The 17,333-nt window shown below is 31.4% G+C and overlaps 1 protein-coding gene across 1 annotated transcript; it reads right to left on the bottom strand.

The window, feature by feature from the left end:
* Window positions 1-593: 593 nt before the first annotated feature.
* On the bottom strand, window positions 594-2,504 carry LOC149537397 (uncharacterized). Its single transcript, XM_089800745.1, has one exon. The coding sequence runs from the start codon at window positions 2,161-2,163 to the stop codon at window positions 1,321-1,323; it is 843 nt and encodes a 280-aa protein (XP_089656871.1). The 5' UTR covers window positions 2,164-2,504; the 3' UTR covers window positions 594-1,320.
* Between the last annotated feature and the right edge of the window lie 14,829 nt (window positions 2,505-17,333).

Consider the following 17,333-nt stretch of genomic DNA (forward strand, 5'->3'; position numbering starts at 1 on the left):
ACCCAATACCTCCCTAATAAGAGGCTCACACTTTACAATTATGTTGTAGGCTCTTGCCTATTATTATGATATTTCTTATTTCAATATATAAAAAGAAAAAAAGAAAAAATATTAACATACATATGTAGAATATCTAAATATAGGTATTATTACAAGTTAGGCAAATAATAAAAATTTCTAACATACAATTCTATTCAATTTGATTCCAATTAGATATTACAAATAGAATTCAAATTGAAGTACAAGATATGTTTTTAGTATAATAATATCTAAATCATTAATTTCATCTACCTCTTGATAACTGAACCATTATTATTATTATCATTTTGATATCAAACAAAACAATATTTCAAAAAATAGACTTCTATTAAATTTGATTCTAGTAGATATCTATTTCAATTAGCATCCAAACTAAAGTATTAGAGGCATCTCTCTTGCTTTTTTGGTCTAATAGATGTTATTAAATATCTTTATTAAACTATTTAATATTATTTTCACCAGTTTTTCGGGTGGCACATATGAAACAATCATTAGAATTAGATAAAATAGTTGGAGAGAAAATCACATACACATGAATTTTATTATTATTACTATTATTAAATTTCAATATAAAAGAAATTATTCACATACATATGAACGTATCCTTACAATATTTACAAAAGTACAATCAATCACCAATCACAAATGTGTCTCTAATCTAGTTGGAACCTAAACTAAAAAAAGGTTTTAAGAAAGGAAAAGAGATGTTGTTGTCCCTATACCAACCATTTGTTTTTCTATTTGTGGGTCTATATATGATGACAATAATGTGGGAATACTCCATACTCCTTGAGGGACATACCTTAACCTCCAACTATTCGAAATTGTAACTTCTTTTTCAAGATTGCAATTTCTCCACTTGTTGCTAACTCTCCTATAGAAGAAAGGAAATCAAAACTAACATCACAACGTTAAGGGGTGAAAGTGAGAGAGAGATCATATCTAAGGGTTGCTCTCTTGATCGAAGAAATCACATATATGAAGGGATGAAAGTGGGAGACCCATTTAATACCATATTGAAGAGAACATACTTGAACTTGTGACTTCCTTTCAAGAGTGCAAATTCTTCGCGTGTTGCTCTTCTAATCAAATAATTCAAGAAAATCAAAACTAAAACAAGAACACAAATCATCAACTTGTTGCTCGCTATCCTAATCAAAGAAATCAAGAAAATCAAAGCATAGGAAGAGGCAAGAGTAAGGGAGTCTCCAAGGCCACATCACGAAGAAACAAACATTTGAGCTTGTGACCTCTCTTTCAAGAAGACAAATTCTCAATTTGTTACTCCCAGTCGTGATCAAAGAAGTCAAGAAAATCATAAATTTGAAGAGGCGAAAGTGGACAAGCCTTTATAACCATATCCAAAGGACTTGCATTCTCAGGCGTGAAGGCTAGAGGAACAAGCAGCTCCTCCTCTTCCTCTTCCTCCTCCATGCTATTGTTACCTCTATTCTCCCCTTCCTCTTCCTCCTTCGCACCATTGTTTCTTTTATTCTCCCCTTCCTCCTCCTCCACACCATTGTTTCCTCCATTCTCCCCTTCCTCTTCCTCCTTGACACCATTGTTTCTTTTATTCTCCCCTTGCTCCTCCTCCACACCATCGTTTCCTCCATCCTCCCCTTTCTCTTCCTCCTCCACACCATTGTTAACGTTAGTCTCCCCTTCTCCATCCTCCCCTTTCTCTTCCTCCTCCACACCATTGTTAACATTAGTCTCCCCTTCGTCTTCCTCCTCCACACCATTTCTCCCTCCACTCTGCCCTGCCATGGAGGGTTTTTGTTCTTGCAGAGAATAAGTTGGAGTTGGAGGAGGAGCTGAAGAAGAGGAAGAAAATTGGGCAGCGGCCCGGGCAGCAGCAATCTGAATGTCCCTGGCATTGGCAGAGTGAGGGAGAGGAAGAGTATCGACCAATTTGGGGAAATTGGGGAGGGCAGAGCTGCCCTTGAGAGTCAGGGCAGCCACATCGTAAGCCCTAGCCGCCATTTCTGCGGTGTCGAAGGAGCCAAGCCAAATTTTCTTCTTTTCCCGAGGCCGCCGAATCTCCGACACCCATTTTCCCCAACTGCGCTGCCGCACGCCTCGGTAGTTCGGCAGGTCGCGCGTTCGAGTTCCGGGAATCACCATTTTTTTGTTTTGTGTTGAGCGGTGGGGAAGTATTGCAGAGGGGGTGAGTGGTATTTATGGAGGAGAGAGATTGTGTGGAGTGTACGCGGTTTCTGTGTGAATATGCACACCTGGAAAGCGGAAATCGTAAGGAAGTGCAGATAAGTGGTTTCGAAAGGTCAAGAAAAATGGCAGCATCTGACACTGATTATGGAATTTCTCATTATTTCTTCTTATTGGAGTCTTTGTCATGCTCGCCCTTTTCAGATGATGGAACTTCTCTTTGAGACGCAAACCCAAACATGTAAAATTCAAAAGTGTTTTTAGTTTGCTTAGTAATGCTGATGATATGTGTGATAGTTTCTGTCATTTATTTGATTTTATAAAATTTATATGAAAAGAACAGATGGTTGACAAAGACATCATACAAACTAAAAACTACTAATAATATCATATGGTGAAGAGTACATAGGAGCAAAAATTGGTGAACCTCCATAAAAAAAGCAAATAACATAGGAGCGGATTCCCTGTCCATAATCGTTGCAGTGTAAACAAAGAAAAATTAAGTCAACTCTTCTGAAGAAACAAATCTACTGGAGACTGATAATTGTCAGGAGCAACAATAAAAAACCATCACCACCTTCCTTTTGTTGAATAGTAGCTTAACTTGGAGATCGTTGAATTCGGAAATCATCATAAGATTCTTCCTTCATTTAATTTTTGTTTATGTATTTATCTTCTCCTTTTATTGTGTCTGGAGGAAGGAGGGGGATATTCACATTACAAGTCGTTTCACATATGTGTGTCAAATGCTCACATGGGCAAGCAAACAGGTTTGATTATTCTTTTTTATGTTCTCTTCTTTTGGCACAAATTTGGAGTGTGGAAAGAATACTCCGAGAAGTCTTTTTGGAAGGAGGAGATGTAGGAAGAAAATTTTACTATATCAGGTTCGTTTGGTCATGGGCATAGGAATGGAGAATAGGCATGTAATATTGGGAATAGAAATGGCTATTCCAATAACAGCTATTTTTTGGAATGGGTATAAGCTCATTTTAGAGGAAAAATGGGAATACGTATTCCTATTCACTATTTCAAGTGACGAACCAAACAAAAAATAGAAAACGTATTCCAACTTTTCTATTCCTATTCCAGCAACCAAACAGACCCTCGGCGAATTTAATCCTACAGGGGACAAACTTCAAAAGCCTTACACTAGGGTCAATGCTTGGAAAAATAGAATTCTTATTGTTCAGTTGAAGACTAACTCACATTAGCTCTGCAATAAGACCAAGCATTGGAAAAGGCCTAAAGAGGCTTGGGATGTGCGGGTTTCTACCTTTTGGAATTCTGGAAACGTGGAAATTGAGCATCATTTTATTGTTGATTGTGATGTTTTTAAGGACAACATTGTTAAATTCACGTATTTTCTTATTGTTTGCTCTTGGCATAACTAATTCAATGGGGAGGACATTGAGAAGTTTGGGGCCCTCATCATCATTTTGTATAGGAAAAGACTTGATCTTCTGAAAGCGGCATGTTGTCCCATAGGCTATGTTTAGTCTCTTAGACATTAAATTTCTTCGTCTTCTTCTTCTTCTTCTTCCTCTTCTTCTTCTTCTCAAAGTCGATGCTTATGTCATTACATACCACATTTTGTTGCCTTTGTAAAAAGACTCTCATCATAATAAATAGAGCACCTACTTATAAAATAATTTAGAAAAATGGAAAATTTATTTACACAATTCAAATAAAACATTTGCATGGGAGAAATTGACTTAGTAGGATTTGGTAATCCTCCATTTGTTTTAAGTTTTTGATAGGAGTATCAGATTTTTGTTCTTTATTCTTAATTTTTCCATGTGCTTAATAAGAAGATGGTTTATTCCCTCCTCAATTCTCGATGACAAGGAGATTAATCATCTATTGGTAGCAACTGATAAGTAGAGAATATACTCCCTGAGAAGTTTTTTCAAACAATGCATACTGATTTTGAAGGAATTTTCTATTGTCAATGTTGATATTTAATATTTATTTTTTAGAAATGCATGTTCTTTGCATATAAGAAGCCTCATATGTAGGTTCTTAGGCATTTTCGATGTATGTGCATGTGCAAGAGAAAACTATGTCACTATATTTATGTGCATGTGCAAAAATAGACATTGTCACTAAAACAAATAGAAATGCAATTATTTGATTTTGTCAAAATCTAGATTTTTCTTTGAAGTGCCAATACTTGCATTTGAAAGGTCCTCAACAGAGATGACCTTTAAAATACCAATTTAGATTTAATTGTTTTCTCTCTAGATTTTTTTCTTCCAACAACTTTTTGATACTATTTTCAAGCCGCTGGAACCATTTATTGACATTGCTTGGCCTTTTCATAGTGAATGTCACTCGATCTACACAAGAATATATGTCAAGTGAAACCTCTCAATTCCATATAAGTGTTATCTTAAAATTGATGCAGGAGCATCTTGCATGGGAAAATTATTGGAAAAAAACAAATTGAAAAAAAAAAAAAAAATTGTGGAGGAGAGAGAAAGTGACGAAAATAGAAGGAAAAATAATTTAAAAATAAAATAAGGGAAAAATGAGAAAAGAGGAATTTCTATTTTCAAGGTGCATGGGTGGCGTAAATAGAAAATAATAAAAATAGTTGTCATTCCATTAATCGAGGTGTGTAGGTGGAAATTCTAGAAGGTTTTGGATAAATCATGTATTTAATATTTGTTGAGTGCTTAGTTGTATTTGGGTGGGAATTTAATATTTATTTAAAGATAGTTGTATTTACCTTTTATCCCACATTGGTTGTGTTTGTAATGTCTTCGGTTAGAAGTGCCTATTTAAGCAAGGCTTATTATCATTTGTAATCAAGCTCAAGGAGAAGCTTGAGGAGTGGAAGCTCAAGGTGAAGCTTGAGAAGTAGAAGCTTGAGGAGTAGAAGCTCAAGGGGGAAGCTTGAGGAGTAGAAGCTCGAGGAGTGGAAGCTCAAGGAGAAGCTTGAGATCATCTTGTGGGTGTTGTAAGGATCTTCAAGTATAATAAAATTTCTTGTGAAGCATTTTTTTTATTGGTCTCCATATTGTTGCTTTCTTGATTGTGAGTGGGTAAGGGTGGTGTGGCCCTCTATCAAGTGGTATCAGAGCGTACCTTCATCAAGTGGTATCAAAGTCGTACCTCTATCGGTGGTATCAGAGCGGGAGATTCTGAGTGTACAAGCAGATCGCCGAAGTGTGAGGCAATTTGTACCAGGACCTTGGTTGGGCAAAATTTATCAGAGCTGGTGGACTGCAAATCTGTTGTCCTAGACTTGTGATGTGGTTCCTGATTATTCGTGCGAGGTGGCAGGTTGCGATCTGACTTGCAAACAATTTGGTTGTCACAAGGAGCGTGGGAAGGATTTGTTGCAGAGGGTTTACGAAGATCTTGGAAGATGGCTCCAAGAGGATTGGACCCTAAGATGATTGCCAAAATCCATGATATAGTGGAGAGGAATTTTTCTAAGATGATTTCTCGGTTGGATGATAGATTGGCTGATCAAGTTAAGGAGGTTCGTGAGAGAAGATGGCATCACAAGGTTGAGGTGGAAGAGGTTGGTTTTGCTGACCAGTCTGTGGAGTCTGATGCAGAACCTGTAGAGCAAATAGAGGTTGTTGCTGAGGATATTCCTAACCTTGCTAATGTTGGGATGGAGGTTGGTTTTCATGATCAATTGGTTGAATATGACATGGAGATTATGGAGCACTTGGAGGTGGATGATCCAGTTGTTGGGGGTGAGTTATGTATTCCAGAGCATCTTGTTGTGAGCAATGAGGTTGTTGGTGTTGAGAGTTTGGCATGTATTGATGGAGATCTACATGTTGGTGCTGATATGAAGTTTGTTGTTGCTGATGCGGGGTTTGTTGTTGCTGGTGTGGATTCACTAGTTGTTGATGTGAATGGGAGTTTGCTAATGAAGCATTATGATCAGTTTGTTCTTGTGCATGAGCTTGTTGATTAGATGGTTGAGATGTTGGTGTGGAAGATTTGCATGGTGGTTTTGTTGTCCCTATTGAGGTGGAAACCTTTGGTGAAGATGAAGATGGTTGTAGATTTTCTTTTTGGCGTCAAAGTGTGGGACACACTTTTCTATCTACTGGGGGAGTCTGATGCTGGAGCATCTTGCATGGGAAAATTATTGGAAAAAAACAAATTGAAAAAAAAAAAAAATTAGAAAAAAAAAAAATGGTGGAGGAGAGAGAAAGTGACGAAAATAGAAGGAAAAATAATTTAAAAATAAAATAAGGAAAAAATGAGAAAAGAGGAATTTCTATTTTCAAGGTGCATGGGTGGCGTAAATAGAAAATAATAAAATAAGTTGTCATTCCATTAATCGAGGTGTGTAGGTGGAAATTCTAGAAGGTTTTGGATAAATCATGTATTTAATATTTGTTGAGTGCTTAGTTGTATTTGGGTGGGAATTTAATATTTATTTAAAGATAGTTGTATTTACCTTTTATCCCACATTGGTTGTGTTTGTAATGTCTTCGGTTAGAAGTGCCTATTTAAGCAAGGCTTATTATCATTTGTAATCAAGCTCAAGGAGAAGCTTGAGGAGTGGAAGCTCAAGGTGAAGCTTGAGAAGTAGAAGCTTGAGGAGTAGAAGCTCAAGGGGGAAGCTTGAGGAGTAGAAGCTCAAGGAGAAGCTCGAGGAGTGGAAGCTCAAGGAGAAGCTTGAGATCATTTTGTGGGTGTTGTAAGGATCTTCAAGTATAATAAAATTTCTTGTGAAGCATTTTTTTTATTGGTCTTCATATTGTTGCTTTCTTGATTGTGAGTGGGTAAGGGTGGTGTGGCCCTCTATCAAAAACATTGTGAATTAGAGTGGATCCATGTTTTAGAATGTAAAAATTTACCATTTAGATGTCATGGGTGTCATAAATATGCTCACTTAGTTTATGAATATCCTACTATTGAACTAATATACAATCTTATGAGATTGAAGAAGAATTTTTAATAAATAAAAAATTGAAGGTTGTTCTTTAGACCAAACGAAAAGCACATAAAGAAAAACAAGGAAGGGACTCTAGTAAAATAATTCACAAAACAATAGAGAGATGGCCCAAGAAGCCAATGTAGCAATAATAATAGTGAGACTTAGAAAAGTTATTAGACTATTTTGTAAAAGATGTTGACCAAATAGAAAGAAAGATCCAAGAAACAATGTCTTAAGGTTACATCTTTCGAATAAATAACGAGAAAAGAATGAAGCCCATTCAAATTAGTTGATGGGTTCAAACTCTAAACTAATAAGATTAGGTTAAGGCATGACATACAAAAAGACTTGGAAAAGGGAACTTAGAGATTTGTTATTTGTTATGGTTGGAACACCAAATGAACATGATATATTACAATCAACAAATGAACTAGTGTAACTATTGGGAATCAATCTTAGCTAAAGAATGGTTCAATAACCTCCAAGAAAATCAAGGTACTCTAATTAAAGTATGCTTCTAGAATAAAAACAGATTGAACTCCTCCAAGAGAAGAACGCTACAAAATTTATCAGAGAAATATAATATGTACATTTATTTGATCTGAGAAATTTAAATGATCTCAAATCAACCATAACTTCTATGTAGACCTTTTTCAAAGGTAAATGGGGTATCATTCCTAGAAAAGCTCACAAAATAAGGGATAATTTGGTCACAATTTGGAATTGCCTTATAATTTCATAAATGATTTGATTGTCATTTTCTTCACCTTTCTTATGTTGTTACTATTCAAATGTAATCACCTGCACCATTTTAAGGCATGAAAATAAAACATGAGAATGGTTATGAAGACTTATATTGATTGATTCTTAAATATTTAAATATAGAACAATTGAGCTATCATGTACACAAAATAAATATAATTAAAGGTATGTAATATCATCATACATCATCAAAATTTATAATGTGTGTAGTCATTTAACTTGAGAATAATTCATTGTCTTTATAAATTATTTTACATATTAAAATATATGAGTTAGTCTATTAAACATTGGAGAATAAAGGTTGATAGATATATATGAAATTTGGAAAAGATGAGTTCAAATTAGTAATCATGTGGCTTACAATAGAAATGATTTTAAGTGGAAAAACAACTAGATCAAATTTTATTAGAATAAATGTGTAGATAAATGTAATGAATATATAGATAAGATAAACACATAAGAATGTATACATACAAATAATAATTAAACATAAGAATATAAATATAAATAAATAAATACACTATTAAAAATAAACCAACTCACATAAAACTCCATTTAAATTATTAATTATAAAATCAAATAAATTAATATAAATGTACAAATCCCACTAACTATATATATAGACACCAAGAACAATTCTCTCATGACGGGACCGAAATAATATGAAAAAGACTATAAAAGTAAAAGTAAAATTTCAGTGTGTATACTTGAGTAACATTTATCCGGTCCACTAGGAGACAAATTTTCCCTAGAAAACCCCACTCATTCAAACTTACATTTTTCAGTCCACACGGCAAGCATAGTAAATAAAAGTAGAAAGAAGGAAATATTCCAAGCCTTTTCAATAAAGGAATCTACATTGATCACGACAAAGTAAAAAATAAATAATTTATATTGAATGATTGATTGTAAAAAAATAAGTAATTGAAAAAGTTATAGAAAATCAAAGTTACAAATAGATAGCAAAGTCTTTTCATTTAGCTGGAGTAAAATTAATCACATTTTCTCATTCATCAAAATAAAAATTCATAAAAATAATAATGATTTTTTATTGTTGTTTGAAATTATACTTTATATCAAATTATAATTCATCAAAATGAAACTTCATAACATAAATCACATTCTTAATGATGAAGCACATAGTATGATTCAAAAGTCTATAAACAAAGTTAAATATATTAATTTCATAAGTTTTTGGATTAATGTAAAAGAACTATATGAATAATAAATAGTTCAATTTATCATTATAATAACTGGCAAAATTATCAATGTTCTAATTTAAGAAATTTAGTTAAATTGTACACTTCTTTATTTTATTTTATTGAAGAAGATTTGAGCTTTATACTATTTAGATACCCACAACATGAAACTTGCTATTAAATAAATGCACACACTTTGATCTCTTCTTTCTAAGCATTAATATAATCATTGAATTTATATTGAGCTACAAATGTATAGAAGAAACCATTACATGAAAGTAACCTTTTAAAGATAAATATATTAGAATTTAAAATATGCACTAATCAAAATTAGTTAAAATCTTTCAATTTATATTATGAAGATTTTCTTCAGTTTTGTTTCAAATGAATTAAAATTCTCAATGAAAAATCAAGAATTAGAAATTCACTTATTCAAAACTGAATTCTCCACTAGAAACAACCATGAAAGGCCAAGAGTCTCAACATAAATCTCCATAATGATAAAATATTTTAACCAAACAAACTCTAATCTTGACTAAACATATAAATAGTTTTGATAGATTCTATTTTTCATATAGACTTATTAAAAATACTTAAATAGTTTCTATGTGCATGTGTGTGTGTGTGCACACATACATATGCATTTATGCATCTATACATACGCATGCATATGTGTGTGTATAAGTAATGTAGGTATGGATAGTGTCTACCAAGTTGAAGAAGTACTAGGATATATAACCTCTCAAGAATCCCTAGACTTGACCACTATTACCATCAAATAGAGGTAATGAGTATTAATTGTACAACTCATTCTCATAAATTATATTTAAGAAAAAAAAACTTATTTGCTTTGCATGACAAAGGATTGTAGGACATATTTTCTAATCTTAAGTCAATTTGAATTCAATTTAGGCATATCTTAACGGTATATAATTTATTTATTTTCCAAGTTGGGATTTGGACGTTGCCCACTAGTTTAATATTCCAACTTATTCAATAGTCCAACGAAAATTTTAAATTCTAAGAAAGGGATAATTTCAGATGATGGAACTTCTCTTTGAGATGCAATCCCAAATATGTAAAATTCAAAATTGATTTTTGTTTGCTTAGTAATACTGATGATATTTTATGTCATTTATTTGATTTTATAAAATTTATATGAAAAGAACAGACGGTTGACAAAGACATCATACAAACTAATAATAATAATATCATATGGTGAAGAGTATAAAAAAATTATTCATAATAGCATATGGCTGCCCACCAACTTTAGTTAAGAATACATAGGAGCAAAAATTCTGAACCTCCATTAAAAAAGAGAATAACATAAGAGTGGATTCCTTGCCCATAACCACTACAGAGTAAACAAAGGAAAATAAGTCAACTCTTCTGAAGAAACATATCTACTTGAGACTGATAATTGTCAGGAGCAACAATAAAAAACCATCACCCCCTTCCTTTTGTTGAATAGTAGCTTAACTTGGAGATTGTTGAATTCGGAAATCATCATAAGATTCTTCATCCATTTAATTTTTTGTTTCTATATTTATCTTCTCCTTTTATTGTGTGTGGAGGAAGGAGCGGATATTCACATTACAAGTTGTCTTCACATATGTGTGTCAAATGCTCACATGGGCAAGCAAATAGGTTTGATTATTCTTTTTTATGTTCTCTTCTTTTGCACATACTTGGAGTGTGGAAAGAATAGTCCTACTACGAGAGAGGTCTTCTTGGAAGGAGGAGTTGTCATAGGAAGAAAATTTACTATATCAGCGAATTTAATCCTATGGGTGACAAACTTCAAAAAACTTACACTAGGGCCAGTGCTTGGAAAATAAATTTATTATTGCTCACTTGAAGACTAACTTGCATTAGCTTCACAATAAGATCAGGCATCGGAAAAGGCCTAAAGAGGCTTGGGATGAGCGGTTTTATACCTTTTGCAATTCTGGAAATGTGGAAGTTGAGCATCATTTTGTTGTTGATTGTGATGCTTTTAAGGACAACATTGTCAAATTCACATATTTTCTTATTGTTTGCTCTTGGCCTAACTTATTCAACGAGGAGGACATTGAGAAGTTTGGGGCCCTCATCATCATTTTGTATATGAAAAGACTTGATCTCCTGAAAGCGACTTGTTGTCCCATATGTTATGTTTAGTCTTGTAGACATTAAATTTTTGTTCTTCTTCTTCTTCTTTTCAAAGGTGGTGCTTATGTCATTACATAACACATTTTGTTGCCTTTATGAAATGACTCTCATCATAATAAATAGAGCACCTACTTAAAAATAATTTAGAAGAATGGAAAATTTATTTGCACAATTTAAATAAAACATTTGCATGGGAGAAATTGGCTTAGTAGGATTTGGTAATCCTCCATTCCTTCTAGGTTTTTGATAGGAGTATTGGAATTTTGTTCTTCATTCTTAATTTTTCTATGTGTTTAGTAAGAAGATGGTCTATTCCCTCCTAAGTTCTCCATGGTTGGGAGATTAATCATCTATTGGTAGCAACCGATAAGTAGAGAATATACTACCTGAGAAGCTTCTTCAAACAATGCATACTGATTTTGGAGGAATTTTCTATTGTCAATATTGATATCTAATATTTATTTTTAGGAATATACGTTCTTTGCATATAAGAAGCCTCATATGTAGGTTCTTAGGTATTTCCGACATATGTGCTTGTGCAAGAGAAAACTATGTCATTGTATTTATGTGCATGAGCAAAAATAGACTTTGTCACTAAAACAAATAGAAATACAGTTATTTGAGGTACCTAATTTTGTCAAAATCTAATTTTTTTTTTTTAAAGTGTCAATACTTGCATTTGAAAGGGCCTCAACAGAGACGCCCTTTAAAATACCAATTTAGATTTAACTATTTTCTCTCCTCTAGATTTTTTTTATTCCAACAACTTTTTAAAACTATTTTCAAGCCACTCAGACCATTTATTGACATTTCTTGGCCTTTTCATAATGAATGTCACTTGATGTACACAAGAATCTATGTTAAGTGAAACCTCTCAATTCCATAAAAGTGTCATTTTAAAAGATTGTGAACTAGAGCGGATCCATGTTTTAGAATGTAAAAAATTACCATTTAGATGTTATGGGTGTCATAAATATGCTCACTTGGTTTATGAATATCCTACTATTGAAATAATATGCAATCTTATGAGATTAAAGAAGAATTAAAAAATAAATAAATAATTGAAGGTTGTTCTTTATACCAAAAGAAAAGCACATCAAGAAAAATAAGGAAGGGACTTTAGTAAAAATAATTCACAAAATAATAGAGAGATAGCCCAAGAAAATAATGTAGCAATAATGATAGTGAGACTTAGAAAAGTTATTAGATTATTTTGTAAAAGATGTTGACCAAATAGAAAGAAAGATCCAAGAAAAAATGTCTTAAGGTTACATCTTTCGAATAAACAATGAGAAAAGAATGAAACCCATTCAAATTAGTTGATGGGTTCAAACCCTAAACTAATAAGACTAGGTTAAGGCATGACATACAAAAGGACTCAGAAAAGAGAACTTGGAGATTTGTTGTTTGCCATGGTTGGAACACCAAATGAGCATAATATATTACAATCAACAAATCGAACTAGTGTAACTATTGGGAATCAATCTTAGTCGAGAATGGTTTGATATCCTCCAAGAAAATCAAGGTACTCCAATAAAAGTATGCTTCTAGAATAACAACATATTGAACTTCTCCTCCATGAGAAGAATGCTACACAATTTATCAGAGAAATATAATGTGTACATTTATTTGATATGAGAAATTTAAATCAACCATTATTTCTATGTAGACTTTTTTCAAAGGTAAATGGGGTATTGTTCCTAAAAAATCTCACAAAATAATGGATAATTTGGTCACGATTTGGAATTGCCTTATAATTTCATAAATGATTTGATTGTCATTTTCTTCACCTTTCTTATGTTGTTACTATTCAAATGTAATCACATGCACCATTTTAAGGCATGAAAATGGAACATGAGAATGGTTATGAAGACTTATATTAATTGGTTCTTAAATGTTTTAAGATAGAACAATTGAGCTATCATGTACGCAAAATAAATATAATTAAATGTATGTAATATCATCATACATCATCAAAATTTATAATGTGTGTAGTTATTTAACTTGAGAATAATTCATTGTCTTTATAAATTATTTTACATATTAAAATATACAAGTTAGTTTATTAAGCATTAGAGAATGAAGGGTGATAGATAAATGTGAAATTTGAAAAAGATGAGTTCAAATTAGTCATCATGTGGCTAACAATAGAAATGATCTTAAGTGGAAAAACAACTATATCAAATTTTATTAGAATAAATATGTAGATAAATGTAATGAATATGTAAATAAGATAAACACATAAGAATGTGTACACATAAATAATAATTAAACATAAAAATATAAATATACATGAATAAATAGAATATTAAAAATAAAACAACTCACATAAAACTCCACCATTTATAAATTATAAATTATAAAATCAAATAAATTAATAGAAATGTACAAATCCCACTAACTATACATATGGACACCAAGAACAATTCTCTCATGACGAGGACCGAAATAATATGAAAAAGACTATAAAAGTAAAAGTAAAATTTCACTGTCACGCGTTTGTATACTTGGGTAACATTTATCCAATCCAACTAGGAGACAAATTTTCCCTACAAAACCCCACTCATTCGAACTTACATTTTTCAAGCCACACGGCAAACATAGTAAATAAAAATAGAAAGAAGGAAAGGTTCCAAGCCTTTTCAATAAAGGAATCTACATTTGATGAGGACAAAGTAAATAATTTATATTGAATGATTGATTGTAGTAAAATAAGTAATTGAAAAAGTTGTAGAAAATCAAAGTTAGAAATATAGCAAAGTTTTTTCATTTAGTTGGAGTAAAATTTTAATCTAAAATATAGATATGACATTTTTATAGCATGTCAAATTAGTCTAAAAGTTTCTAAATGTGCATAACTTTTTTTTATGTGTAGAATCACATTTTTATTTTATCAAAATGAAAAATAATAAAAATTTATTGTTGTTTGAAATTATACTTTATATCAAATTATAATTCATAGAAATGAAAGTTCATAAGAAAAATCACATTCTTTATGATGAATCACATAGTATGATTCAAAAGTCCATAAGCAAAGTTAAATATATTAATTTCATAAGTTTTTAGACTAATGTAAAAGAACTATATGAATAATAAATAGATCAATTTATTATTATTATAACAGGCAAAATTATCAATGTTTTAATTTAAGAAATTTAGTTATATTGTACATTTGTTAATTTTATTTTATTGAAGAAGATTTGAGCTTTATACTATTTAGACACCCACAACATGAAACTTGCTATTAAATGCACACACTTTGGTCTGTTCTTTCTAAGCATCAATATAATCACTAAACTAATATTGAGCCACAAATGTATATAAGAAATCAGTACATGAAAGTAAACTTTTAAAGATAAATATATTAGAATTTAAAATATGCACTAATCAAAATTAGTTAAAATCCTTTAATGTATATTATGAAGATTTTCTTCATTTTTGTTTGAAATGAATTAAAATTATCAATGAAAAATCAAGAATTAGAAATTCACTTATTCAAAACCTAGTTCTCTACTAGAAACAACCAGGAAAGGCCAAGAGTCTCAACATAAATCTCCATAATGAGAAAATATTTTAACTAGCCAAACTCTAATTTTGACTAAACATATAAATAGTTTTGATAGATTCTATTTTATTCATATAAAATTATTAAAAATACTTATATAGATTCTATGTGTATGTGTGTTTGTGCACATAAATATGCATCTATACATATACATGCATATGTGTATGTAAGTATGGATGGGTGGATGGATAGTGTCTACCAAGTTGTTGAAGTACTAGGATGTATAACCTCTTAAGAAATCCTATACTTGATCTCGATTAGCATCAAATAGACATGATGAGTATTAATTGTACAACTCATACTCATAAAAGTTAGGCTCTCAAAATTTTTTTAAAAAAACTTATTTTCTTCTGAACTCCGCTTATTTGCTTTGCATGACAAAGGACTATAGAACATATTCTCTAATCGTAAGTTAATTTGAATTCAATTCAGGCATATCTTAAAGGTATACATTTTTTTTTTCAAAATTCCAAGTTGGTATTTGGATGTTGCCCACTAGTTTAACATCCCAACCTATTCAAATCTTAAGACATAGCTCCACAAATATTTTCCCCTCCATTTTATAAGATTTTATTTCTATTTTTTCTATGTGCAACTTATTATTGAATTAATAATTCCAAATTTCAAGTTTTTTTTTGCTAAAAAATGGGCAACAAAATACATATACATTGTGCTACTTGTTATTTCAAGGATCATAAAGCTTGTATGGTATCCAACCACCTATCAATTGATGTTTTTAACTTGAGATAAATTCCTCATGGAGATCTTTCCCTTTCCTCTTATACTCCATCTTCACACTTTGATGCTCCATGGAGAATGTCATTAATCATGTGTAGCAATGCTTTCACCTCATTTGTAATATTCTACCTTTCACGCTTTCAATGAATACAAAAGAATAAGAATTTCAAATAAACAAATAGAAGTAAAATTGTGAATATAAAATCAAAATAATAATAGAGTTAACTTTAAGAAAAAATTACAAATGGTAAAAAAATAAAATAAAAATTATGATGGTAAAAAACAAAGAATTTAAATAATAAAACAAATAAAAATATAGAATTACTCTTAAGAGAGAACCTACAAATGCTTTAAAAAATGGAATTAAAAGAATGTAAGAGAAAAATCGGAGAAAACAATTATCATGTAATAAAATGGAATAACAAGATTCAATATGAGAGGGAGTATATATAGAAAATGAGAGAAGGGAGAAATGACAAAAATAATCACATAGTGAAACCACTACAATAGCCTCAGAAAGGAAGTATGACTCTCATGGAAGGTGTTGACACCTTACACTCACTCATACTAATAATCCCTTTATTAATCTTAAGCAACCTTCATTTTCCCTTACAATTCCACTCCCCATCAAGGAAGCGAAAGAGAAAAAGAAGCCTAGCATTATCCATATTTGAAACCCCTTCTTCGTACTTGAGCTCTTCAAATGTTTACAACAGTACCAAACTCCAAATTCGCTATTGATGATATCCTTAATGATAACTTGCATATCACCTTCCAGATGGAGCTTGCACTTTTATAGCCATTTTGATTGCTAACAATGTTGTCTAACTCTCAACGTTATTATTGGTTCCTGCTAGTAATTTTTTTACTCCTAACATTGACTATCGTCCCTATCATCCCTCACAACATATCTTGCACCCAATTGGCCAAGGTTGGCCTTTGAGGCACCACCAAAATTAACCTTTATTCATCCATCCTTTACAGACTTCCAAGAATCCTTCTTTATTATGAATGATGGGGGTTGAACCCTCGAAGACCCATTAACAATCACCAAACTTGATTTATCATTCCTCACATGCATTAGTTTGAAAATTATGTTATAAGGGCACCAATTTCGACAAATTATGTACTACCCTTAATTGAACTTCTAGACACCTCATATTTTCAATGAATATAAAAACTCTCCCTGTATTGTTTCTTCATAGGATGTTTCAATGGAAAAGATCATGATAGTTCATAACAAGAGACGCAATGCATCAAAGTTCGTGCCAATATTTAAAACAAAAAGAGAATAGAGATTTATACATAGATAGAAATGAAGGATATGAAGAGAGAGTGCTAAAAGAAAGAAAGAGAGAGATATGATATGTTATTATAAGGACAAGTAAAGGTAGAATGATAGAGAGAGTTGAAGGAAATTTTAAAAATATTAATAACTATATTATTTTTAAAAATATGTAAATAATAATAAAAATTATATTATATGGAACAAACTACTCATTTTGCTACCAATTCAAAGTACCAAAATATCTAGTAAGTTTGAGGGTAGTATTAGTTTTACAATTTGTAAAATGATATAAAAAAAATTAGAGCAAGATTGTAAAATAGTAGCTAGGAAAACATATTGTAAACTTAAAGAAATAGTATTTTACAATTGGCCAAAATAAACATCAATGTAAAACTAATAAATATATTTAAAACAAGAAATATAAAACATTTAACTCTATATTTGAACTTGGTAAAAAACATAAATTGTGATAACTAATATTGATTAGACATTGAAATTTGTACAAAAGTG

This window comes from Cupressus sempervirens, chromosome 9 (genome assembly GCF_028749045.1).
Source record: "Cupressus sempervirens isolate cs-2001-9-10 chromosome 9, ASM2874904v1, whole genome shotgun sequence".
Classification (NCBI taxonomy): domain Eukaryota; kingdom Viridiplantae; phylum Streptophyta; class Pinopsida; order Cupressales; family Cupressaceae; genus Cupressus; species Cupressus sempervirens.